General features: G+C 43.1%; 1 protein-coding gene across 2 annotated transcripts in view; it reads right to left on the reverse strand.

Annotated features, from left to right (window-relative positions):
- Nucleotides 1–11701: 11701 nt before the first annotated feature.
- PLAC1 (placenta enriched 1) overlaps nucleotides 11702–25362 on the reverse strand; it is a 203543-nt gene continuing 189882 nt past the window's right edge. For both annotated transcript variants that reach the window (XM_033201896.1, XM_033201895.1), the window contains one exon: nucleotides 11702–12592. In XM_033201896.1, the coding sequence (XP_033057787.1) occupies nucleotides 11896–12534 (639 nt within the window). In that variant the 5' untranslated portion in view covers nucleotides 12535–12592 and the 3' untranslated portion in view covers nucleotides 11702–11895. The remainder of the gene's footprint in view (nucleotides 12593–25362) is intronic.

Below are 25362 nucleotides of genomic sequence, written 5' to 3' on the forward strand. Positions count from 1 at the left end.
ACTTTAATGAACTTAGTTGTTCTGAGAGTCTCTTCCTAGCAGACAGTAAGCTCCTAGAGGGTAGAGACATGTCTGTCTATAGGTATCTTCTCAGTGCTTTGCACAATACTTTGCATCCGTTGATGTCCAATACATATTTGTTTTTTTGTTTTGTTTTGTTTGTTTTTATTTGTTTGTTTTTTGAGATAGAATCTCCCTCTGTCACCCAGCCTGGAGTACAGTGGTACCATCTCAGCTCACTGCAAACTCCGCCTCCCAGGTTCAAGCAATTATCATGCCTCACCCTCCCAAATAGCTGTGATTACAGGCATGTGCCACCACACTTGGCTAATTTTTGTATTTTTAGTAGAAACGGGGTTTCACCTTGTTGACCAGGCTGGTCTCAAACTCCTGACCTCAAGTGATTCACCTGCCTTGGCCTCCCAAAGTGCTGGGATTACAGGCATGAGCCACTGTGCCCAGCCAAGTTAGAAAGAAATCCAATACATATTTGTTAAGTGAACGTATACCTGAGAAGGGAAAAAAGAAACCAGAAGAAGTGAGAACAAGGTGCTGTGGTGGTGGTAAAGATGATGGCTAACATCCTCAAGAGTTGGCTTAGGCACCATTTGGTGTTCTTGGTGCTGACCAAGGGTTGTTGAACCCATATCTAACACGTTGGCTTCACAGATGTCCATCTGGGACTGACACTTGGAACACATCCTCTGGAATAATATAGAATTAATTTGCTTTTAAATTAGCTGCTCAGTACTATAAACTCTCTCCTGAAAATCTGTCACCATCATTTTATACTTTTAAGCTTCAAGCTGATCCTTGAAGGGAAGGTGGAATTTGGATGGAATGGGCAAAAGAGCATTTTCAGAGGCCAGGAGACAGAGAAGAACTGAAAGGAGATGGACCTAGTTAGACAGAGCCTTTCTACTGGGGAATTAGAGACTGGGCTGGACAAGTAGGGTGATGGCACATTATGAGGGGCGGGGGTGGGGGGGCGGGCGCGGTGGCTCACGCCTGTAATCCCAGCACTTTGGGAGGCCGAGGCGGGTGGATTGCTTGAGGCCAAGAGTTGGAGACCAGTCTGGCCAACATGGTGAAAACCGGTCTCTACTAAAAAATACAAAATCTAGCCGGGCGTGGTGGCGTGTGCCTGTAATCCCAGCTACTTGGGAGGCTGAGGCAGGAGAATGAAGAGTGGCTTAAACCCAGGAGGCAGAGGTTGCAGTGAGTGGAGATCGTGCCACTGCACTCCAGCCTGGGTGACAGAGACTATTGTCTCAAAAAAAAAAAAAAAGCTTGGGCGCGGTGGCTCATGCCTGAAATCCCAGCACTTTGGAAGGCCGAGTTGGACTGATCACAAGGTCAGGAGTTTAAGACCAGCCTGGGCCGGGCGCGGTGGCTCAAGCCTGTAATCCCAGCACTTTGGGAGGCCGAGACGGGCGGATCACGAGGTCAGGAGATCGAGACCATCCTGGCTAACATGGTGAAACCCCGTCTCTACTAAAAAGTACAAAAAACTAGCCGGGCGTGGTGGCGGGCGCCTGTAGTCCCAGCTACTCGGAGGCTGAGACAGGAGAATGGAGTGAACCCGGGAGGCGGAGCTTGCAGTGAGCTGAGATCCGGCCACTGCACTCCAGCCTGGGCGACAGAGCAAGACTCCGTCTCAAAAAAAAAAAAAAAAAAAGACCAGCCTGGCCAAGACGATGAAACCTCGTTTCTACTAAAAATACAAAAATTAGCCAGGTGTGGTGGCAGGGGCCTGTAATCCCAGCTACTCAGGAGGCTGAGGCAGGAGAATTGTTTGAACCCGGGCAGCAGAGGTTGCAGTGAGCTGAGATTGCACCTCTGCACTCCAGCCTGGCCGACAGACTGAGACTCTGTCTCAAAAAAAAAAAAAAAAAAAATAGAGATTATGGGGGGCCTGGAAGTAGGCAGAGAAGTTGTGACTTTAGTTGCAGGATGGTATAGAGCCTTTTTTTTTTTTTTTCAGTGTGATGCTTTTAAAGGGGCAGGGGCGTGATGTAGTGAAAGCAGTGTTTTTTAACAGATTTACCGGGCTTATATGGTATAACCCTATGGACTACAAACTATGGTAAACCTAGGACTACCTGAATAATTAGAATATCCCATTCTCCATGCCACACTGGAGTGAACTTTCTTATTTGGGAAGATAAAGAGTGGAAAAATACTATTTATCATATGCCTATTCTATATCAGGAGATGTACTGGATTATTCCCCCACCCCAGGTATTCCCTCCCTGTCTCCCCCTTCCCTTTCTCCCTCCCTCTCTCACACACCTGCACTTGCACACACCAGAAGTCCCAACTAGGACTTGATATTAATTAACCTTTAAAGTTAATCAATTTTTTGTTTAATTACTCATACAAAGTATGCTATGAAATACCAGTAAATATCAGGTTAAAAAATTAATTGAAAGACAGAAACTTACTATTGTGTGCTGATTTGATGGAACAGAGGAGTGAAAATATAGTACGTACCTTCTGGATTGAGACTGTGGTTTTCGTTTTTGTTTTTGTTTTTTGGTAGTGGCAGAGCTTCAAACTGGAGAATGTTCTTTTTCATGGGCAGTTTAAAAAAATTGTCATTAAATATTTTCGCGAAGTTAAAACAACATTGAAAGTAACTTGGGCAACTTAGATATTCCCTGTACTTGCTGTAACTCAAATACCAAAACCTATTTAGAGTTTAGGTGCATCTATCATTAGAGGCATGTGATTTCTTTACCTGGGTAAAGCAAAAGAAAGTTAAATTGATGAAATATGAAATGAAAATGAGAATTAATTTGTAGAATGAACCGTAAAAGAACGAGATTTTTGAAGAGATTATTTTATTTTGATTGCAGACTGTAAATTATCACAGGGAGTTGCTGTAGGAATGACATTGAGGCTTACTTTTGGGTCAATTTGTTCCTGTCCTGACCCACCCTTGGCAGTGGAGAGAGCTAGAATTTCTCTAACTCCATAGAAACCAGTCTCACTGTTGCTTTAGGACTGGATTCTCTCCCTACACTGGGCTTCCTTTAGTGCTTTGTTATGTAAATACAGCTTCAAAAATAGAATAAATATTCTGTAGGCATTACTTGGAAAATGAGCTTTTCTTATAAAGATGTGTGCTTAAGTTGCAGACAGAGCTTTAAAGAGCTCTTGATAGAAAGAAATATATTTGGCGAAGAGTCAAAAATTTTAAAGTAACTTTAAAAGGTGAATAATTTACATTCGTATAGTGTTTATATAATAGGGTGTTATGACAAAGCCAAAACAACATTGAAAAGAACCTGAGCAATTTAAATATTCTTCCTAGTAACTGTAAAATAAAAGTGCCTTTGCTGACAGGGAATTTTTTTCATGTTCCCAGGTGGAAGGGATTATTTCATGTTCCCTTATATTTAAAAACTGGTATTAGCATTTACTTCTAGGACTCAGACCAGTTCCCCCTTACCTGTCAGAGAACATCTAGCAATGAATGCTGACAAAGCTACATAGCAAAGTTGGGCAAACCTGTCACTTCCCTTTCAGAAACCTGTTTAGGCACCCTCCTGCAATCCCACCACCTGCCCAGGCCAAGTAAGTGAGCCCCTCTCCGCTACTGGTGTTTCATCATTCTGGGAGCTACTTTGATTTCATGCATTGCCCTTCAGGTAAGCCACAGGAACCTCACCACTGGCCATGCCAGATGGTTGTGAATTGGATAAGAACAAAGAAAAACGGAAGTAGCAAGTGGTGGGGAGTTTAGTGTACTATATGACTTACTCACATGCAAGTCAATAAGCAAAGTCCCCTGCCTTTTGTCCTTGGATGCTGGATAATAATAAATATAAATATACATAATATATATACATACATATATACGTGCGTGCACACACACACAGACACACATTACCTGGATCCCCCCACCTCCTCACCCCACTCTGAAAAACTTTAGAGTATCCTTGGCCTGATCTGAATTACATTACATTAGAGAATTGTTGAAAGAGTTCATATTACTGCTAATGTGGGGAACATAATTAGAACCAACATTAGTGCCTCTACCCAGTATCATCATTGCTATTATTTGATTTACATCTTACGCTTTTTTCCTTTGACTTTAACTGTCTTTGTCAATCTCCTGTTATAAAAATAAATAGAAGCTTCCTATGAAATGATTTTCACCAATCAGTCAAGTCCTATAACTTGTTTTCCTTGAAGAGGGAAAATATAACTGATGGACACAAGGAAACAGCAGTGGCATAGCATGTCCTTTTCCACCCTGTGTTTTGACATTAACGGTATTTACACAAATAAACTGAAGGACATTGCATTTGTGGAGTTTGCCAGTGTGATAAGATTGAAGGGGTGGTAGGAAGCCTCTACGCTGGTCCCCACTAATCCTGCCTCCTGGTGTTCCCACTCTTCTGTAATCCTTCCTAGCTTGTGAGCTAGACCTAGAGACTCTTTTAACAAGTAGAATAGGCAGAAGCCATGGGATGTCACTTCTGTGACTTCTAACTTGGGTCTTTTGTCATCCCCTTCCCCTTCTCTCTCTTCATCAGCTGCCATGTTATGAGGACACTTGGACAGCCTATGGAGAAAGCTGCAAGAGAGGAACTGAGGTCTTCTGCCATCAGCCACTTGAGTGAGCATGGGAGTGGATTCTCCAAACTCCAGTTAAGACTTGAGATGACCACAGTGGCAGCCACCAGCTTGACTGCAACTTACGAGGGACACTGAGCCAGAGGCACTCAGCTAAGTCGTGCACAGATTCCTGACCCGTAGAACCTGTGACACAATGAAGGTTTGTTGTTTTGGGGGTAATCCGTTATTCAGCAATAGATAATGAATACGGAAGGCCTTGTAATTGTATAACCAACGTGAGTTTATAAGCGGAAATCTGACCTCATTTGTTTTCTCCTGAAAAAGTTGTAGAACAATCACAAGACTGCAAGTCACTCCCTGTCTTTCTCTCTTTTGTGGGAAATAAACAAGTATAATTACAATTTTTTTTTTTTTTTTGAGGCGGAGTCTCGCTCTGTCGCCCGGACTGGAGTGCAGTGGCCAGATCTCAGCTCACTGCAAGCTCCGCCTCCCGGGTTTACGCCATTCTCCTGCCTCAGCCTCCTGAGTAGCTGGGACTACAGCCACCCGCCACCTCGCCCGGCTAGTTTTTGTTTTTTTTAGTAGAGACGGGGTTTCACCGTGTTAGCCAGGATGGTCTCGATCTCCTGACCTCGTGATCCGCCCGTCTCGGCCTCCCAAAGTGCTGGGATTACAGGCTTGAGCCACCGCGCCCGGCCTACAATTTTTAAACCCATTGTTTTATTCTCAAATAAAATTATAATTTAAACAGGATATTGTAGAGCTCCATTGTAGGGATTAACACTAATTAGAATTAAAGGACATTTTCGTGAAAGCCAGCTTTTTTTTTTTATTTAAATAAACACTCATCCCTTGATAATGTATTTCTTTTTCATAAAATTAAAAACAATTATGGGTATGTAGTAGGTGTATATATTTATGTGGTACATGAGATGTTTTGATCCAGGCATGATGTGTAATAATCACATCATGGAAGATGGGGTATCCATCCCCTCAAGCATTTATCCTTTGTGTTACAAACAATCCAGTTACACTCTTTTTGTTAATTAAAAATGTACAATTAAATTATTATTGGCTATAGTCACCCTGTTGTGCTATCAAATATTAGGTCTTACTCATTCTTTTAACTATTTTTTTGTACCTATTTATCATCCTCAGTTCCCTCCCACCACCCACTCCACTACCCTTCCCAGCCTCTGGTAACCATCCTTCTACTGTCTAGCTCCAGGAGTTCAATTGTTTTGACTTTTAGCTCCCACAAATAAATGAGAACATGTAATGTTTGCCTTTCTGTGCTTGACTTATTTCACTTAACATAATGACCTCCAGTTCCCTCCATGTTGTTGCAAATGACAGGATCTGATAATGTATTTCTTATAAACGTGTGTATGTGTGTGTGTGTGTGCTTAGTTTAATGCTTGACTAAGCCTTCATGACTTGTGAAGGAGGGACGGGTGTATTTCTATGCATCTCCAAAGTGGGCTATAGGTTCAAAGTAGTGAGAAAAGACTTTTTGCCCTTAACATTTACATATACTTTACACAGTTTTCTAAAAAACCTGGTTGGCTACTTTCAGGCTACGAGAATAAAAATTTAAACGTTATTTTGAGTTTCCTTTTATGGGTGAAAAATCTCGCTATGGCCCTAAATTTTAAATATTTGACAAGCAATTATCATAACAAACGGTTTCAGACATTTTTGGCTTTCCCAGAGATTGAAAGGTAAAAATGTTCATTTCTTTTGTTGGCAATGAAGGATTTCATCTTATTATCACAAATATGATTAACACTGTTATGGATTTTTATAAATTATGTCATCTTAAAAATTAAAGAACATTACCACAGTAAAGGAGAAAAACACTCTTTTGAAGTGGCATTTTCAAAAGGCAAATGAATTAGTCAGTTTGAAATGCAGGTTTTTCACAAGGTGTTTTTATCTTCCCATCTTTAGAATGGTTCCTTTAGCTTATGGGCTCCCACACCCTTTCTCAGTACCAGTCAGTCAGTCAGTCACCTGGATTGACCATGTACTGGGTACCTTCACCAAGTAATGGAAAAGCAAGGCAAAACAAACAGGCTGGGCGTGGTGGCTCACGCCTGTAATCCCAGTACTTTGGGAGGCCAAGGCGGGTGGATCACGAAGTCGGGAGATTGAGACCATCCTGGCTAACACAGTGAAACCCCATCTCTACTAAAAATACAAAAAATTAGCCAGGCGTGGTGACACGCGCTTGTAGTTCCAGCTACTCAGGAGACTGAGGCAGAAGAATCACTTGAACCCGGGAGGCAAAGGCTGCAGTGAGCTGAGATCGCGACACGGCACTCTAGCCTGGGCGACAGAGTGAGACTCCGTCTCAAAAAAAAAAAAAAAAAAAAAGCAAGGCAAAACAAACAGGAGAGAGCCCCCATCCTGCCCTGCTCAAAAAATATGCAATCGAATTGAGAAGATCAAACATGCACCTGAAATGTTTGAAGAACACTTTTTACTGAGTAATGATATGTCCAAGCCAACAAGTACAGATTACTATTGAATTTTGAAAAATTATGCCCAATTATCCTGAGACATTAACCCATGCATGATCCTTGACCAGATCTTTTTTTTTTTTTTTTGAGACAGGGTCTCTCTCTGTCACCCATGTTGAAGTGCAGTGGCACGATCTTGGCTCATTGCAACCTTCACCTCCTGGGCTCAAGCAATCCTCCCACCTCAGCTTCCCAAGTAGCTGGGACTACAGGTATGCAATGCACCACCATGCTTGGCTGATTTTTTTTTTTTTTTTTTCGTATTTTTGATACAAAAATGTAAAAATACAGGCTGGTCTTGAACTCCTGAGCTCAAGTGATCCTCCCACCTCGGCCTCCCAAAGTGCTGGGATTACAGGCATGAGCCACCATGCCTGGCCTGCATCTTTGTTCTTACTGTTTCCTTTGCCTGGGATGCCCTCCCCCTACATCTTCACCTGATTCAATTCTACCTCTCACTTCAGGTCCAATTCAAAGGCTCCCAATTCTTTGAAGCCTGTGCTTACTCCCTCTTGTCATGTGTTGTACTGGAGACTATAGTCTACCCAACTCTCCTCCCTAAAATTTCATGAGTCATACTTCTTCCGTATCTCTGATCACTTCTCTTCTATCTATTTTGATGACTGTTCTTCTCCTGCCCTTTTTCTAACAATGCCATGAGGATTGAGTATTAGAGAATTCTCTTTCCTGCACTCATGTGATTCCCCCAAGGCTTTATCTCCCAGTAATTACATTTCTTGAGCTGATTCCTGGACATATCTACTTGGATGTCACTGTCATCTCAAACTCAATGTGTCCATCCTAGATTCATCTTCCCCCCATCCTCTACCATCACCCCAATTTCCTTACTTAAATCCAGGGCTTACCATGTCTTCTGAGCTTCTAGGGCTCTTGATGGTGACATCTTTGAGTCAACATCTTCTTTTTCACATATATCCAGTCAGACAAATCAGAGCATAGCTTAAGTCTTGTCCTCCATGAAACCTGTCTCTTTGCTCTAAGGCCTGGAGCTTTCCACGCTCCAAATTCAATTTCTCTCTTAATCGTGAATGAGGCTTATATAGACATTTAACTGTTTCCTGTAGGCTAGAATGAATGAAGTCCTGTTGTTCTTCACTTGAAATGGGTCTCATTTTCTTCTCTTCCTACCCTTCAACTCCTTCTTCCATCTGCTGTCCTTATCTCCTCTCACCTAGGTGAGAGCAATAGCCCCCTAAGCGGCCTCCCTCCAACACGGTGCACTTGTCCACCCTGTTCCAGGGGTTATGCCCACAAAGAATACTCTTCATCCTCTCTCTGCTTAGCCAAGTCCTCCTCATCTTCTAACAGTAGGGTCATTGCCTATCTCTACCAAGAAACCTTCCTGGATCTTCTAGTCCATATGGAAGTCTCTCTTCTCTGGGAGTGAGTTTTGAGCATAGAGGGGAAAGTGGACTTCGGCGCTAGACAAACCTGGGTTTGAGTTCCAGTGATCTCATTTCCTAATGGTACAATCTCCATTTCTCTGAGCCTTAGTTTCCTCATCTATAAAACAGAGAAAATCATTTTCATCTTGTAGAGCTGTTGTGAGGATTAAATGAGATCATGTATAATGTGTCTGACACATAGTAACTCCTGTTATTACCATGGAGGTCTTGAGTCTTTTCCAAGGCTGATACATTATGCAACTTCAGGGCAAGTCTCTGAATATCACCCTTGCAGTTGTGAAATGCTCAGCTTGCACCTCGTAGCCCAAGTCTAATGTATCTAGTATTGATTGTTTGCAAAGTTGCTTGCCTGTGTTTTAGTATTAAACAATTTGTTAGCTTCTGAAGAGAGGATGGGGGGTGGGGATGTGCTAGCTCTCTTGTACACAGTCTCATATACCACTCATGCTCTAGCCTCATCACTCACCACCATCACCACCCTGCTACACTACCTCCATTGTATTGGACCAGACCACTGGCATGTTCTCTGATGACCTCAGCCCAAGGCCTCACGTCTATGCACAGGCACATTCTCTGGACTGCAGTAGCCTCTATAGCCTCTATCTCTGTAGGCCTCTTTACTTGTCTGCCTTACCCCAATTAGACTGTGTCAGTCTTGTTCCCCACTGCATCCCCAGCATCTAACATAGTGCTTGGTGCATAAGACGGGCTCAATAAACATTTGTTGCATGAATACACTGTTTTCAGGGATTATTACTTAGTTTTCCTCAAGAAGAGGCAGGGGATTTTTAAATTTAACCACTCTGTTTCTTCAACTACCATGACCGAATTTCTAAATCTACGCCCTGCTGAAGCACTTTGCCTATATTAAATGTGCAAACATTGTGTCAACGTTGTGTAATTTTAATTAATTTATCTTCGAGACAGGGTTTCTGTCATCCAGGCTGGAGTGCAATGGCACGATCACAGCTCACTGCAGCCTTGACCTCCCAAGCTTAAGTGATCCTCCTGCCTCAGCCTCCCGAGTAGCTGGGACTACAGGCACATATCACCATACCTGGCTACTTTTTAAAATTTTTTTGTAGAGATGAGGTCACTCTATGTTCCTCAGGCTGGGCTCAAACTCCTTGGCTCAAGCAATCCTCCTGCCTTGGCTTCACAATATGTTGGGATTACAGGTGTGAGCCACTGTGCCTGGCCAAATTAATTTATTTTTAATGACAAATAAAAATTATATATATATATATGGTGTACAGTATGATGTTTCGAAATAGTCTACTTCTTAATAGGTATGTGGCCTCGGGCAAGTATCTTAATCACTCTGTGCTTCAGTTTCCTTATTTAGAAAATAGATATGAGAAGAGTATTTCTCTCACAGGTTGTAGTGAAGATTAAATGAGATGCTTTTACTATCTGGAATGTGTTCTCTCCAGATCGTCCCAGGACTGGCTCCTTCTTCACATTCAAGACTCAGTTGAAATGACAAGTCCTCAGAGGCCTTCCCTAAATACGCTGGTCCCTTCTCCAGTTTATCTCATATCACTTTATTTTAGGTTCTCCATAGCATTTGTTGCAGTCTGAATATTTATTTATTTATTTTCTGTGTGACCTCAATTTTTCTGAGTCCCTTTCTACTCACTGCCATATCCTCTGTGCCTAGGACAGTGCCTAGCAAGTAGTAGCACTCAATAATAAATTTCTTTCTTTCTTTCTTTTTTTTTTTTGAGATGGAGTCTCACTGCGTCACCCAGGTTGGAGTGCAATGGCACGATCTTGGCTCACGGCAGCCTCCACCTCCCAGGTGCAAGTGATTCTTCTGCCTCAGCAGGCGCTCCAGGCGCCCACCACCACACCTGGCTAATTTTTGTATTTTTAGTAGAGATGGGGGGGTTCACCATATTGGCCAGGTTGGTCTCGAACTCCTGACCTCAGGTGATCTGCCCACCTTGGCCTCCCAAAGTGTTGGGATTACAGCAGGCGTGAGCCACCGTGCCTGGACTTTTTTTTTTTTTGAGACGGAGTTTTGTTCTGCTGCCCAGGCTGGAGTGCAATGGCATGATCTTGTCTCAATGCAGCCTCCGCCTCCCAGGTTCAAGCAATTCTCCTGCCTCAGCCTCCCAAGTAGCTGGGATTACAGGCGCCTGCCACCACTCCCAGCTAATTTTCATATTTTTAGTAGAGATGGGGTTTCACCATGTTAGCCAGGCTCGTCGTGAACTCCTGACCTCAGGTTATCCACCTGCCTCAGTCTCCCAGAATGCTGGGATTACAGGCATGAGCCACCACTCCTGGCCTCAATAATAAATTTCTGTTGAATTCACTTACTCTTACTCCTCCCTTTCTCTCTTCCTCCTCCCCTTTCTCTCTTACCCCTTTGAGAAAGCTAATAGCCAAACTTGAGCAAAAATTTTCTGATCATAGATGTTGGGGGAGAAAAACTCCTTTCAAAGCACTATCGGCCGGGCGCAGTGGCTCACGCCTGTAATCCCAGCACTTTGGGAGGCCGAGGTGGGCAGATCACAAGGTCAGGAGATCGAGACCATCCTGGCTAACACGGTGAAACCCCGTCTCTATAAAAAAAGATACAAATAATTAGCCGGGCGTGATGGCAGGCGCCTGTAGTCCCAGCTACTCAGGAGGCTGAGGCAGGAGAATGGTGTGAACCCGAGAGGCAGAGCTTGCAGTGAGTTGAGATCCGGCCATTGCACTCCAGCCTGGGTGACGAGCAAGACTCCGTCTCAAAAAAACAAAAACAAAAACAAAGCACTATCAGTCTGTGGCTAAAGCATAAGCTCTGGCTCTTGGCATCAGGAATTTACCATACAGCTGGTGGGTAGTGACGTGAGTGCTTCTTAGAATCGTTGATAGTTTATAATTCACCAGTGCAACCTATGTTTTTTGTGGATAAAAAGTGACACAGTTGTAGATTGAACTAAGAAACGATGTGGCTGAGTACTAAGTTAGTGGTGCAGAGTGTAAGGGAAATGGGGATATAGACAGAGGGTCAATTGCGGAAGGCTTTCTTAGAGGAACTTGACGGAGAGGGAAGTCATCCTAGAGAGAAGGGACCATGCACCAATGTTTGCAAACCACTTAGAACAATGCCTGGCCCATACTAAAAATGAGATATGTGTTTATTAAATAAAAATGCCCAACATATTTTTATGCGATCAGAATTTTATTTCTGTTTACACATGAATATAAAAATATAGAAAAAGGCTTAATTCATGAAGTTGCTATAGGTTGTTCTTTCTCAAAAGTGCTCACATGAGGGCCACAAGAGCACTTATTTGTCAGATATTTGTACACTATATACTAATTCTAGAAATAGCATCTTCAGGGGACCCCAAACCTGAGAATCACATGGACCCAATCATATCATCTGCGTGAAGAGACCAATCCTCAGATATATCGAGAAAGTGAGATGGCTGCAGAGGTTGGGCCTCCTGAGCCCCTGCTTGGTGACAAGGGACCTGGGTATGCTCTTCTTCATTGAAGACACAAGGTGGACAGTCGCAGTTGGGCCTTTGGCTGGACTGTGACAAGCTGAACACCTCGTAGCATTTCTCATCCTTCTGGGCTATGGCCCTGCTCTGGCTGGCTACTCTCATGGAGCAGGGCTTGGTGAGCCATGGGGACTTTAGGGGTGCAGCACATGACACTGGGATCACAAACTTAGATGGCGTGCCCTTAGAAGAGTAGTGTATTTCAGTGCTGTAGATAACCACGTCCTGAGAGACAGCTTTGACCCTGATGCCACATTCAGTAACACGGTAGGTGAACTGGTAGGCGTGTGGCTGAACATGGTTTGGGGGACAACCCAGGCCCAAGTGTAGCTCATGAAAGTGTACACACACATCGTTGTTTAGCATGAAGGGGTGCACTGTGACCATGAACCAGTCTATGGAGCACAGCACAGTCATTGGACTTTGTCCTGAACAGGCTGAAAACGCAGAGGTGAGGAGGATCATCACTCCTATGAGCTTAAACACTTTCATCCCTGCAGCCAATCAGATAATGAACCACAGGAAACAGGAAGCCGTCCAGTGAGGATTTCTAGAGCACACAAAAACACAAGAGGCAAGTCATCTTATTTTCTATTGAAAGTTCAAACGTGATATATTTTTTAAGCAAAAGGCTGTTCCTAAAGCATTAAGAAGAGGAAAACACTCATTCGAGAGAGAACTGAACTTTAATTTCATTGTTGGAACTCACGTGTTTATGGACGATTACAATGGCTTTTTAAAGTGACTTTCCCGTGCTGTTCTAGTATAAAACACATATCCCTAATATGTAGAACAACAGTTACACTGATCAGGACTGACATCCTTTTGTGTTTAACGTCAAGACTAACCCAAAACAGAGCAGTTTTTGTGTCAAACACTGAATAAAGAGATAGGAGATAGAGTTTAATTCAAGATGGCAACACTTACCTCTTTAGGGGCCTCAATGTCCTCTCATAGACCATACTAATGAACCCTTCCCTATTGCTTTTTTGTTGTTGTTACAACAAATTTGATCAAATAAAAACCTATGAAGGAATTGTGGTTTATTCTAACAACCAATATTGAAATTTTGCCGAGTGGCTTACTTAAAAGGATCATACGAATGCTTCATAAACTGGCAGTGGCATCATAAGTCATTATGACCAATAGAGTCCCTGATACATTCTTTGGGACACCTTGTAAAATACTGAAATTGCGGAAACATAAAAACATGCTGGTTTTGAATTTTACATTTTTCAATGCATATTACACATGAAAACTACTGTAAACATCTTATATTAAAGAAAGGGACCAGGTTGTGGCGACTTATGCCTGTAATCCCTGCACTCTAGGAAGCCGGGGTGGGAGGACTGCTTGAGCCCAGGAGTTCAAGAGCAGCCCAGGCAACATAGTGAGAGCCTGTCTCTATAAAACAATACAAAAAACTAACCGAGCGTGGTGGTACACGCCTGTAGTCTGAGCTACTCAGGAGGCTGAGGTGGGAGGATTGCCTGAGCCTGGGAGGTTGAGGCTATAGTGAGCCAAGACTGTGCCACTGCACTCCAGCCTGGACAACAGAGACAGACTCTGTCTCAAAAAAAAAAAAAAAAAAAAAGGAAGAAAGGAAAGAAAGAGAGAGGGAGGGAGGGAGGAAGGAGAGAAGGAGGATTGAGTTTGTACTTTACACATTGATTGACAAGATATCTCCTTAAATCTTTGCTTTACATTCTTTTATTTTCTCTAGCTTTTTATGTTTTCTTTTTCAATAGAAAGCTCTGTGGCCACTTCCTAGTCCCATTGCTTCTAGCTCTCAAAGAGTGGCAGGCAGACCAGTGAGGAGAAAAAGCAGTGCTAGGAATAAGTATCTAAAACATGCTGTCAGAAGGAGGTAACAGATGAAGAAAGAAGAAAGCAAGAGCAACATCATCCAATGTTTTCCAACTCAACTTTCATTTTACAAGTGAAAATGACATAAATCACATAGTAAAGCGCCTAAAGTTTGGAAGGAAATGTACATGCATATAGGGATTCACTTTCGTTCCCTGCTGAGATAAGTAACTCCTGCACAAATTCATTCTTTGACTCGTGTTTGTTGAATGCCTACTATGTGCATAGCAATGGGCCAAAAAATATCCCAAGACATTTCTCTCCTTTTTCCCCAGTTGCAAAAATGCAGCTCTTTCTCTTCCCTTGATAGTGATGAATTTGTTGCATTGTTTAATGGAAACCATGGCACAGGAGCCCACTAGAAAAATGCACTGGCCTGGATGAAATGTTTTGTTTCTGATTGGCACAGATTGGTCTGTCTTTCACTCTGCCATTAATGATTCCTTATTCTCTCAGGGGTGTTGAGGGTGTAAAAGAGAAGCCCCACAGGTCTGCCAGGCTCCTTCCTTTCCTCTTTGTTCCTTCTGAAATGTCTCTCCTGGGACAACTTTTTTGGGGTTTGTTTTTCACAAAGCAAAAGTAGAAGCAGCAGCAAGAAACAAACAAAAACTTACCCCCTTTCTCTCCCCTGCACCAAAAACCCCAAAACAAACAAAAAGGAAACAACAATAACAACACAAATAAGTAAATTCTGATGTGAGCTGGTCCTAGATGACTCAACAGTTAAGTAAAGAAACCACCTGCTCTGGAATACTGCATAACATTTGCTGAGGCATCTTTTGGAAGCTGAGATAATCATCCCATCACTACTGCACTACTGTCTTGGTCTATAGAAGACCACCTTGTGCTAAATGTGCTTTAGGTAGGTTTTCTTTCCCTTCCTGCCTCTCTCTTTTTCTCTCTCTCTCCTTCTTTCCTTCTTTCTTTAACATCATCCCACAACCTGGGCCTAATTGCCCTGAATGAAAACCTCCTCCTTAAGTAGTTCTGGACTAGGCCAAGGAAACAACTATTTTTGTTCAAACCCCAAAATTAACACCCAAGTTTAAGGCTACTCTTTTCCAGAGAGTTAAGCCATCCATTTCTCCCCCTCCCTCAAGCATCTTTCCTGTACTCCTTCTCCTCCCTCCCCAAAGATAATCCAAATATAATTATAAAATGTCTAGAATTTCTGAGAAATGAGACTGTTGTCCCTCAAGCAATCATTTTAGACTACCTCACTTCCCACCCCCACACATTCACTTCTTGTATTATGTTGCACTGAGTCAGTCTCAAAGGAAGGGGTTCAATAACGTCATTGAGTTTAGGGGTTCATTAGTACAAGTCTCCAAATGTGAACACGGCAGAATCCGTTTCCTCTGATTTTCGTAAAGCCAAGAACAGCTCACCATGTGATAGGAGAAATAAATGAAGATGACTAGGCGTGTGACAGCATACCCTTGAGCTCAGATAAAGCTTAAAGAGGAGGTCACTGAGACCCAGGTTTAAGGTTGCTCATCTCTAAGGGGAGAGAAAGGAGATTAGGGTGAAAGCAGAATGTACTTTCTAATGAGCTTGCAAATGAGCTAGAAAAGCTCATTGGCTAGTTAGAAAGCTAGCTCATTGGCACACTTTGGGATTTACTCCTTGCTGAGAACAGATCCTCAAAGCGGGGCAGCCTTCCTTCTCCTGCTACCTGCAATTCCTAGGGAAGGGTAGAATGTGTGTGTGCATGTGTGTGTATGTGTGTGTGTGTGTTGGGGGATGGTTATTATTATTATTGTTTTTTTTTTTTTTTTTTTTTTGAGATGGAGTCTTGCTCTGTCGCCCAGGCTGGAGTGCAGTGGCCGGATCTCAGCTCACTGCAAGCTCCGCCTCCCGGGTTCACGCTATTCTCCTGCCTCAGCCTCCGGAGTAGCTGGGACTACAGGCGCCCGCCACCTCGCCGGCTAGTTTTTTTTTTTTTATTTTTTTAGTAGAGACGGGTTTCACTGTGTTAGCCAGGAGGGTCTCGATCTCCTGACCTCGTGATCCGCCCTCTCGGCCTCCCAAAGTGCTGGGATTACAGGCTTGAGCCACCGCGCCCGGCCATTATTATGTTTTTTGAGATGGAGTCTCGCTCTGTGGTCCAGCTGGAGTGCAGTGGCACGACCTCAGCTCACTGCAACCTCTGCCTCCCGGGTTCAAACGATTCTCCTGCCTCAGTCTCTTGAGTAGTTGGGACTACAGGCACCCACCACCATACCCTGCTAATTTTCGTATTTTTGGTAGAGACGGGGTTTCACCATGTTGGCCAGGCTGGTCTCGAACTCCTGAGCTCAGGTGATCCGCCTGCCTTGGCCTCCCAAAGTGCTGGGATTACAGGCGTGAGCCACCATGCCCGGCTTGGGGATGGCTATAAGTCATTCACAACACAGTGTGAATTCATCAGCTGACTTTTCTAACACCTTGCTGAGATGTGCTGGAAGAATGGGATCCTGAACAAGGGAGGGAGAAAGTGGGCTCTAGTTATTGTGGGCAGAGGGAAAAGAAGGCTGAGGGGCTAGAGATGGGAAGGAGATGCCAGAAGAGAGGGCTGTGTGGGGGTGCCCAACTGAAGGTATTTTTAGCCATCATGCGGGCCATGCACAGTATCCCAGGAGCTGTGGGCAGAATTCTATTTAAAGTCTTTAGAACTCTTTAGAGCTGACGTGGAGTTGGGGACTGGGGAAGAAATAAATGCAAAGAAGGGTCCACTCATTTTGGGACTACTGTCCAGCTTCTTGGGGAGTCCTCTGGGCTGAGAAAAAAAAAGCAGTCTCAGGGTCTGTATTACTGTAGCCCCATTTTAACTCGATTGCAAATTAGTCCTGCAACATGCCTGAAGCAATGAGCTTAGATGCATTTGTATAGCCAAGTAGGGCTCAGCTGTTGGTACACAGCGTCCTGAACTGAGCTATAGAGAGGTCAGGCAAACCCAGAGCTTCTAATAACACCTGGATGCAAAATGTTTGCTTTCCTTGAAGCCACAGAATACAAGTAGCTTTCTGTTTTTTTGTAAATGGAGTTTATGCATATACATTTCCCACTGGCTCCTTTAACAGAGTTTTCCTCTTTCCCCTTTTTTCAAGAACTCCCTAATAAGCCTTAATAAATTCTCTACATTAAAAAATCATAAAACGTTTCATTTTGGGATATAAACTGTATTTCCTTTCTTCCCCCATAAACACATATGCTGTTTTAATTAAGTTCAGAAAAATGCCAGTGTTTATGTTTAGAGCTATCTATGTCAGTCACTGACAGTGATACAATCTGATTAGCAAAGCCAGACTGAGATCTCATAGTACTTGTGAAACCAAGACAGCCCTTTTCTTCTTATAGACAGGAAGAGAGTGGATTGGCCCAAACAAAAAAGGAAAGAGGAAGAAGAGCTACCACTTAACTCCCCATCGTTAACATTTTTTATGCTGAAAATGCTGCTTATAAAGTTAAGCAGTTGTGCTGTTTTTAAATTGACAAATAACAATTGTATATATTTATGGGATACAGTGTTCTTTGTATACACGTAACAATGATCTATGTATACATTGTGGAATGATTATTTTAGATCAAGCTGGTTAACACGTCCATTGACTTACTTTAAGAAGTAGAGAGTGGAGTGGAAGGGGTAAGAGGAGATACTGGTCAAAAAGTAAAAAGTTGCAGTTAGACAGGAGGAATAAGTTCTAGTGATCTATTGCACAGCATGGTGACTTCAGCTAATAATAATGTACTGTATATTTCAAAATGGCTAAGAGGGTAGATTTTAAATGTTCTTACCATGAGCTCTATTTTTTAATGTTTTATAATAAAGAGATTGAATATTGGTCTAAGCACAGAGCATTTTAAATCTCAGGACCCCAAAAAAATCCTTTTAAAAAGAGACAAAAGCTGAAGTCCAAATTAGTTTTGTGATGTTAGAGAGTGAATTGAGAAGTGTAAGAGAAATCGCTTTGAAAGCAGACAGGATTTTTGGTCTCCCCATCTCCTCTGCTGTCGTTAGAGACACGTATGAACTCTTTGCATGAAGAATGGGAAAGGGAATTAGCTAAACATTTCCACATCTGGTTTTGGAACGGTTTGGAAAAAGAATTCACTCCATAGGCCCCTGGAAGCTTTTTGTGTCGACAGTTATTTATTTTTAAAATTCAGTATACTCGTGACAGCATAGTTATCATTTGTATATTGTTTTCCCAGAAACTTGTTGTCAAAACAAAAGGAAACAGCAGGGAAAAGGAAACTCCAAAGCAGCATGCAATTATTTCAGGGAAATGTAACTGTCAGGGCTTTGATTTGCAGCAAAGTTGGTTCACTCTCTTGCAGCTGATTTAAAGAAAATGAATCTGAGTCAGAATAAAGATTCTTTTACAAGACAAGAACGGAAAAAAAGGAATCCTAACACTTTGTGGGCGCTTTAGTTTAAACATTCAGCAGTCAATTCTGACTGTGCCCTGCAAACTATCTCAAGGTTGAGAGCCTTTTAAAATGGAGGTTCTTTTTAAAGCCCAGTTTTAAGGAATTAGTTGGTTCACTGCTCTCAAAGAAAGTGACAATTGTGATTAATACTAATGATGTTGAAAGTACATTAAAGTGAGTTAGAAAATTAAATAACTGCTTTTGTAGAATTTACATTAATTTTAAAGACGCTGAGACTGGTTCAGTTTTCCAACCTCATGAAGCACAGTGTTAAAGTAACCGCACATTATTCATCATTTTGTGTGGAAGAAGAATTATGAACTGCTAATGCTTAACAATGTCCTTTTCTCGGCAGAGAAAAACACCTTGACCGAACCCTAAAAAGGCTTCATTAAAATTAAACTAAAAAGCAGTCATTAAAAATTTATTTCTGATTCTAAAAGTAACTGCAGAAAAATTGGGTGCTGTCGAAAAGAAAAAAGAAGGAAACACCCTTCTCAACCCCCAAATAACCATTGTTCAAATGTTTTATATATTTCTAATTTTGGGGGAAAGTATATGTCCACATATACGATTCGAAGTTATCTCAGGGGAAAAAAAGTCAAGGCTTTTTGAAAGCTGTTTTTAATTTTTGACATTGAATTTTAAAGCAATCAAAGCATTATTTTTGTTTGGGCCATCTGGTTTTGTTCTTATAATCTGTTAAGCTATCAAGCATAGTTTAAATGTCATGGTTCATCTCATACACAAATAAAGGTTGCGAAATAAATAAGAATCCAAGCTCCTTGTAAGAGAGAAATTCCCGCTGGGTCGCAAATTTGGTTACTAAAAGGTGAGTAGTCTAATGTGAAATAAACTATAATAAGGCTACACAACAAGGGTAAACCATGCCCTGACTGAACATAAATATTCCTAAATAAATACAGAAAGCCATACTTTAGAGGAAATTGCAAAGATCAGGTCATGGGAACTCCTCCCCTTTTGTGCAGAGAAGCTGAGTTGGTTGAATTTTAAACTTGAACAAAGAGATGTATTTCATAATTTCCGTGAAGTGTGAGGGACATCCCAAATGTATGCTCCTAATTCAGTTTATGTTTTAACAATTTATTTGAGTTTGATTTTTTTCAGCAAACTACACCCTTTGCCACAAAGCCCCAGATTCCCTTCTCATTTTAAAAGACAAGGTAGGTTTGTGTCTGTGCAGACCTCTCAACTCCACGACAGCCACGGCCACATTTTTAACCCATTAGTAGTCTCTGGGAGTCTGCCAAAACCAGATAAAGGCCCATTTGCCTGAGGTGATCTGAAATCATCAGAAGGCAGAGGATTGAATCAGATGTTCCTTCAAGGGCTTCACCACCTCTTTGATACACCTGTGTCAATAAATGAGGGCTCTAGATGGCTTCCAAAAATGGTCAGGCACATTCCCGTCTCCCTTTCAAAACTGGGATTTTTGAGTACAGGTTTTCTTAAAGTGAGGTGCACGCATAAGAAAAAAATATGGCCCCTTAGGTGTGGCCTAAGTCCAAAATAAACCACAGTTGACTTTATAGGCTACTTGGCTGATTTTTCACTGACTTGACCAGAATGCATCTTTCCAAAACCCAAAGCTACCTTGTGTATGCCCCACCCAGAATGTGGTCACTTGGTGCATGTGTATAATGCCCTGACTGAGGCCATTCACCATCATTTGGCTCCTGAGAGGTAGAAAAGGTTTTAGAAAAGGTTCTTTTGATAGGAAGGCTGTTGGTCATTGTTAGCGAGCCTACAATTTGGGAGGCATGCGTGCATATCAGAGTAGGTAAAGATGCATTGCTCTGTGATGAGGACATTGTAGGAAGAGAAATTTTCTCTCTCTCTCTCTTGCTCTTGCGCGCGCGCTCTCTCTCTCTCTCTCTCTCTCTCACACACACACACACACACACACACACAGTGATGGACAGACAGACAGACACACACATACTGAGGAGAAGAAAATCCCCAAATCTGTTTCTTACTATTGCCCTGATCCCTACTATTTCTCCCCATTCCTTAGTTATTGTACCGTAAATTCCTTTAAAAATGGAGTCTTGGTCTACTATAGTATCTGGTACACAGTAAGTACTCAGTAAATATTTTTTAAATAAAAGGAGGAAGAAATTAATGAATGACCACCAGAAATCACCACCTGCCCCTGTGCCTCCTTGTCCAGCCCCTAAGGGCCTGAATCTGGTTATTGGCTAACCCCTTCCCCCACTCCTTCTCCAGTCTCCCAGTTGAAGGCCTGGGGTAGCAGTAGAGTCTTTCTATAATAGTTAGAGAGTACAGAGTCCTAACAGGGTCCTGGCCTGTCCACTTGCACACCTGCTTACCTTCTAGGCTCACTGATGCCAAGGGCTCTATGTCTGTCCCACCCAACGGTGCCCAATGTCCTGTCAATGAGCTCTTAGTCAGTGACCCCAAGTGGAGCCAGCACTCTTTGTACCCCTTTTCCTCCATCCCTGTGATAAGTCATCCTCTGGAAAGAAGACAAAGTAGAACTCTCCCCTAGTCTGGCCTTTACATGGGAGGAAAGAAGAAATGATCAAGCCGTATCTAGATCAAGTCCAGGCAATTGAGAGACAGCATAATCAGAAGCAGAAGCCTCAGGTCCACAAGGTACTGAAGAATGGTGGGGTGCCTCGAAGGGGCTTGGTAGAGCCCCCAGGTTTACCCAGGCAAATGGAATTAGCCCCTGAGGTTGTCCAAGGATTCCCTTAGCTAGAAAAAGGAACCTAAACCACAGGCTGGATATCTGTTCCTCCTGAGAGCAGACCTACACATCCACTCCCAGTTCTATGCACAGACACAGAAATCAGAAAACGCTAGAGGTTCCGGGGAAAATCAGAGGCAAGATGGGTGAATTCTCCCCTACACCAACTTGACCCTTGGCTCCGTCTGGGCTGGGATTTCACTCTGCCAACTCGACTAAAAGAGAGATCCAGGCCAACTTCAGGTCTGTTTGAGTGTCCCTAAGCCTGAATGTTCCCAAATTCAGGAACCCTGAATGTGACCCCATCTCCACATATGATAAGAGTATTGTACTGGTAAATACCACTATACACTTCTCTGATCTGGACTTTTTATATAACAAAGATTTGACTTTGGGTATCATGGCTCCTTATCCTAGCAATATTAAAAATAATAATAATATTTAATTAGCTGAATGTGGTGGTGTGCATCTGTAGTCCCAGCTACTTGGGAGGCTGAGGCAAGAGGATTGCTTGAGCCCAGGGTGAGACCCTGTCTCAAAAAAAAAAAGAGGCCAGGGCGGTGGCTTATGCCTGTAATCCCAGCACTTTGGGAGGCAGAGGCGGGCGGATCACGAGGTCAGGAGATCAAGACCATCCTGGCTAACACAGTGAAACCCCGTCTCTACTAAAAATACAAAAAATTTGTCGGGCGTGGTGGCGGACACCTGTAGTCCCAGCTACTTGGGAGTATGAGGCAGGAGAACAGCATGAACCCAGGAGGCGGAGCTTGCAGTGAGCCGAGATTGTGCCACTGCACTCCAGCCTGGGTGACAGAGCGAGACTCCGTCTCAAAAAAAAAAAAAAAAAAAGAGCAAGAACAGGGTATTGGGCGGCGCAGTGGCTCACGCCTGTAATCCCAGCACTTTGGGAGGCCGAGGTAGGTGGATCACGAGGTCAGGAGATTGAGACCATCCTGGCTAACACGGTGAAACTCCGTCTCTACTAAAAATACAAAAATTAGCCAGGCATGGTGGCACTTGCCTGTAGTCCCAGCTACTTGGGAGGCCGAGGCAGAAGAATCACTTGAACCCAGGAGGTGGAGGTTGCAGTGAGCCAAGACGGCGCCGAGACAGTGAGTCAAGACAGTGAGCAAGACTCCGTCTCAAGAAGAACAGGGTGTTGGTTTGGTGCCTTTTTCCTGCAATTAATTACTTGGTTAAAAAAAAGCAATTGGTTAAACTTGTGTTCATCATTTGCATATTATAATATATATATTTTAAAATACACTATATATAATGTTAAAAATAAATATAAAAGTCTCATCTATTATATCTAATAATAAATATATATATAGTATATTAATATAATTATTAACAACAAAAAGGAAGTTTCCCCCCACTGGTAATCTATCTTCCCCTAACAAAGAATGAAGGACTTTCTTTCTGAAATTTTTCTCTAGGACTAACACTTGAACTTACATCACTGCACTACAAATGTTTAGGAATACCTATCTATGTATTCTATATCTATATATCTAATATTCTTTTTATTTTATTTTATTTTATTTTGAGACAGAGTCTCACTCTGTTGCCCAGGCTGGAGTGCAGTGGCCAGATCTCAGCTCACTGCAAGCTCCGCCTCGCAGGTTCACGCCATTCTTCTGCCTTGGCCTCCCGAGTAGCTGGGACTACAGGCGCCTGCCACCATGCCCAGCTAATTTTTTGCATTTTTAGTAGAGACGGAGTTTCACCGTGGTCTTGACCGCCTGACCTCGTGATCCGCCCGCCTCGCCCCCCCAAAGTGCTGGGATTACAGGCGTGAGCCACAGCACCCGGCCATCTAATATTCTATATATAGATATAAATATTCTCTATATATCTATATCTATTCTATATCTATATATCTATACATTTTATATAGCTAATTATATATACATATATATGTATAAAATTGTGGGCCGGGCGTGGTGGCTCAAGCCTGTAATCCCAGCACTTTGGGAGGCTGAGACGGGCGGATCACGAGGTCAGGAGATTGAGACCATCCTGGCTAACACGGTGAAACCCTGTCTCTACTAAAAAATACAAAAAACTAGCCGGGTGAGGTGGCGGGCGCCTGTAGTCCCAGCTACTTGGGAGGCTGAGGGCAGGAGAACGGCATAAACCCAGGAGGCGGAGCTTGCAGTGAGCTGAGATCCGGCCACTGCACTCCAGCCTGGGCGACACAGCGAGACTCCGTCTCAAAAAAAAAAAAAAAACAAATTGTGTCCTCCTGGCTGGGTGTAGTGGCTCACACCTGTAATCCCAGCAATTTGGGAAGCCGAGGTGGGTGGATCACAAGGTCAGGAGTTCGAGACCAGCTTGGCCAATATGGTGAAACCCCGTCTCTACTAAAAATACAAAAATTAGCCAGACGTGGTGGCACGTGCCTGTAGTCCCAGCTACTCAGAAGGCTGAGGCAGAAGAATTGCTTGTACCCAGGAGGCAGAGGTTGCAGTATGACAAGATCGTGCCACTGCACTCCAGCTGGCTGACAGAGTGAGACTCTGTCTCAAAAAAAAAAAAAAAAAAAAAAAAAGTGTCCTCCCAAAAAGATATATTGAAGTCTGAACCCCTGGTACATCAGAATGTGACTTTATTTGGAAATATGCTCTTTACAGAGGTAATCAAGATAAAATGAAATCATTATGGTGGGCTCCATCCAATATGACTTATGTCTTTACAAAAGGGGAAAATGTGGACACAGAGACAGACACACACAGAGGTAAGACAATGTGAGACATGTAGGAAGAAGGCAGCCATGTGCATCACTCTAGTGATGCGCCTACAACCCCAGGAACGTCAAGGATTGTCGGCAAATACCAGAACTAGAAGAGGCTTCTCTAGAGCCGTCACGCAATATGGCCCTGCCGACACCTTGATTTTGAACTTCCGGCCCCCAGAGCTGTGAGACAACACATTTTTTGTTGTTTTAAGTCACCCAGTTTATGTACAGCAGCCCTAGCAAACTAACAGTTATATCTTCCTAACAAATGGAACAGACACACGTGCTTCCTTTCTGAGATAGGAGCCTGCAATTATTAATGTTCTGACTCCGTGTTTTGTTACAATCTTAAATTCCGTTTAGAATTAGAATACGATGAGGCAACAAGGAAGAGAAACAAAAACTTAGAAAGAAAGGGGCCAGTTAAAAGTGGTGTTGGTGCTGATATTTGATGCCTACAGGAGAAACTGAACTAGAATTGCACTGTAGTATCAGGGAGACGTTCCCAATATAAAAGTTGTCCAAAAATGGATGGGGAAACCTGGAGTGAAACTAAGATCTCTTTGTTCCCTGTGGGCCTTCAGTTAGAGGCTGGCTGGCCACTTATTGGGGTGACTGGAGAGGGAGATCCTGTCCTATATCAGAGGCTAGAGTAGATGGTCTTTGGCCGGATGTGGTGGCTCACACCTGTAATCTCAGCACTTTGAGAGGCCAAGGCGGGCAGATCACCTGAGGTCAGGAGCTCAAGACCAGCCTGGCCAACATGGTGAAGCTCCATCTCCACTAAAAATACAAAAATTAACTGGGTATGGTGGCGCATGTCTGTAGTCCCAGCTACTCGGAAGGCTGAGGCGGGAGAATTATTTGAACCGGAGAGGGGCAGAGGTTGCAGTGAGCTGAGATCGTGCCACTGCACTCCAGCCTGGGCAACACAGAGAGAGAGACTTCACCAAAAAAAAAAAAAAAAGATGGTCTTTAAGGTTCTATCACAGAATGCCTCATGTGTGCATGCGTGTGTGTGTGTGTGTGTAGTGGAGCGATAGATTAGCACATGTATTGTGAACACATGCATGCATGGGAACCCACACACATACATACATCATGCACACATGCAGAGGTTATTTATGTAGGTCTTCTCTTGAAAGTCTTACAATGTCATCGATGCCCACAGCCTCCAATCCTGACATACAGAAGACTATATACCACTTTCTAACAGGGACTTGACCTCTCAGCCAGGTTTTTGTTGTGACTGGATGTGACTGTGCATTGGTGGCAATTACAAGGGGAAGGTGGAAGGGGAGAAGGGAGGGCAGGTCATGATATAGAAGAAAATACTCAGAATGATTCTAAGTATTAGCCATTGAGAAAAAAAAAACTTAGAATGGCACTTACTGCCCAGCCCTGAAGCCTGGGGGTGGGGCAGTGGGAAGGGTCTTTCTTCTTTCTGACTTTTTGTTTGTTTGTTTGTTGTGTGTGTGTGTGTGTGTGTGTGTGTGTGTTTTGAGACAGGGGCTTGCTCTTTGCCCAGGCTGGAGTGTAGTCGTGTAATCATAGTTTACTGCAGCCTCAT

The sequence above is a fragment of the Trachypithecus francoisi genome, unplaced genomic scaffold (genome assembly GCF_009764315.1).
Source record: "Trachypithecus francoisi isolate TF-2019V2 unplaced genomic scaffold, Tfra_2.0 Lachesis_group6, whole genome shotgun sequence".
Classification (NCBI taxonomy): Eukaryota; Metazoa; Chordata; class Mammalia; order Primates; family Cercopithecidae; genus Trachypithecus; species Trachypithecus francoisi.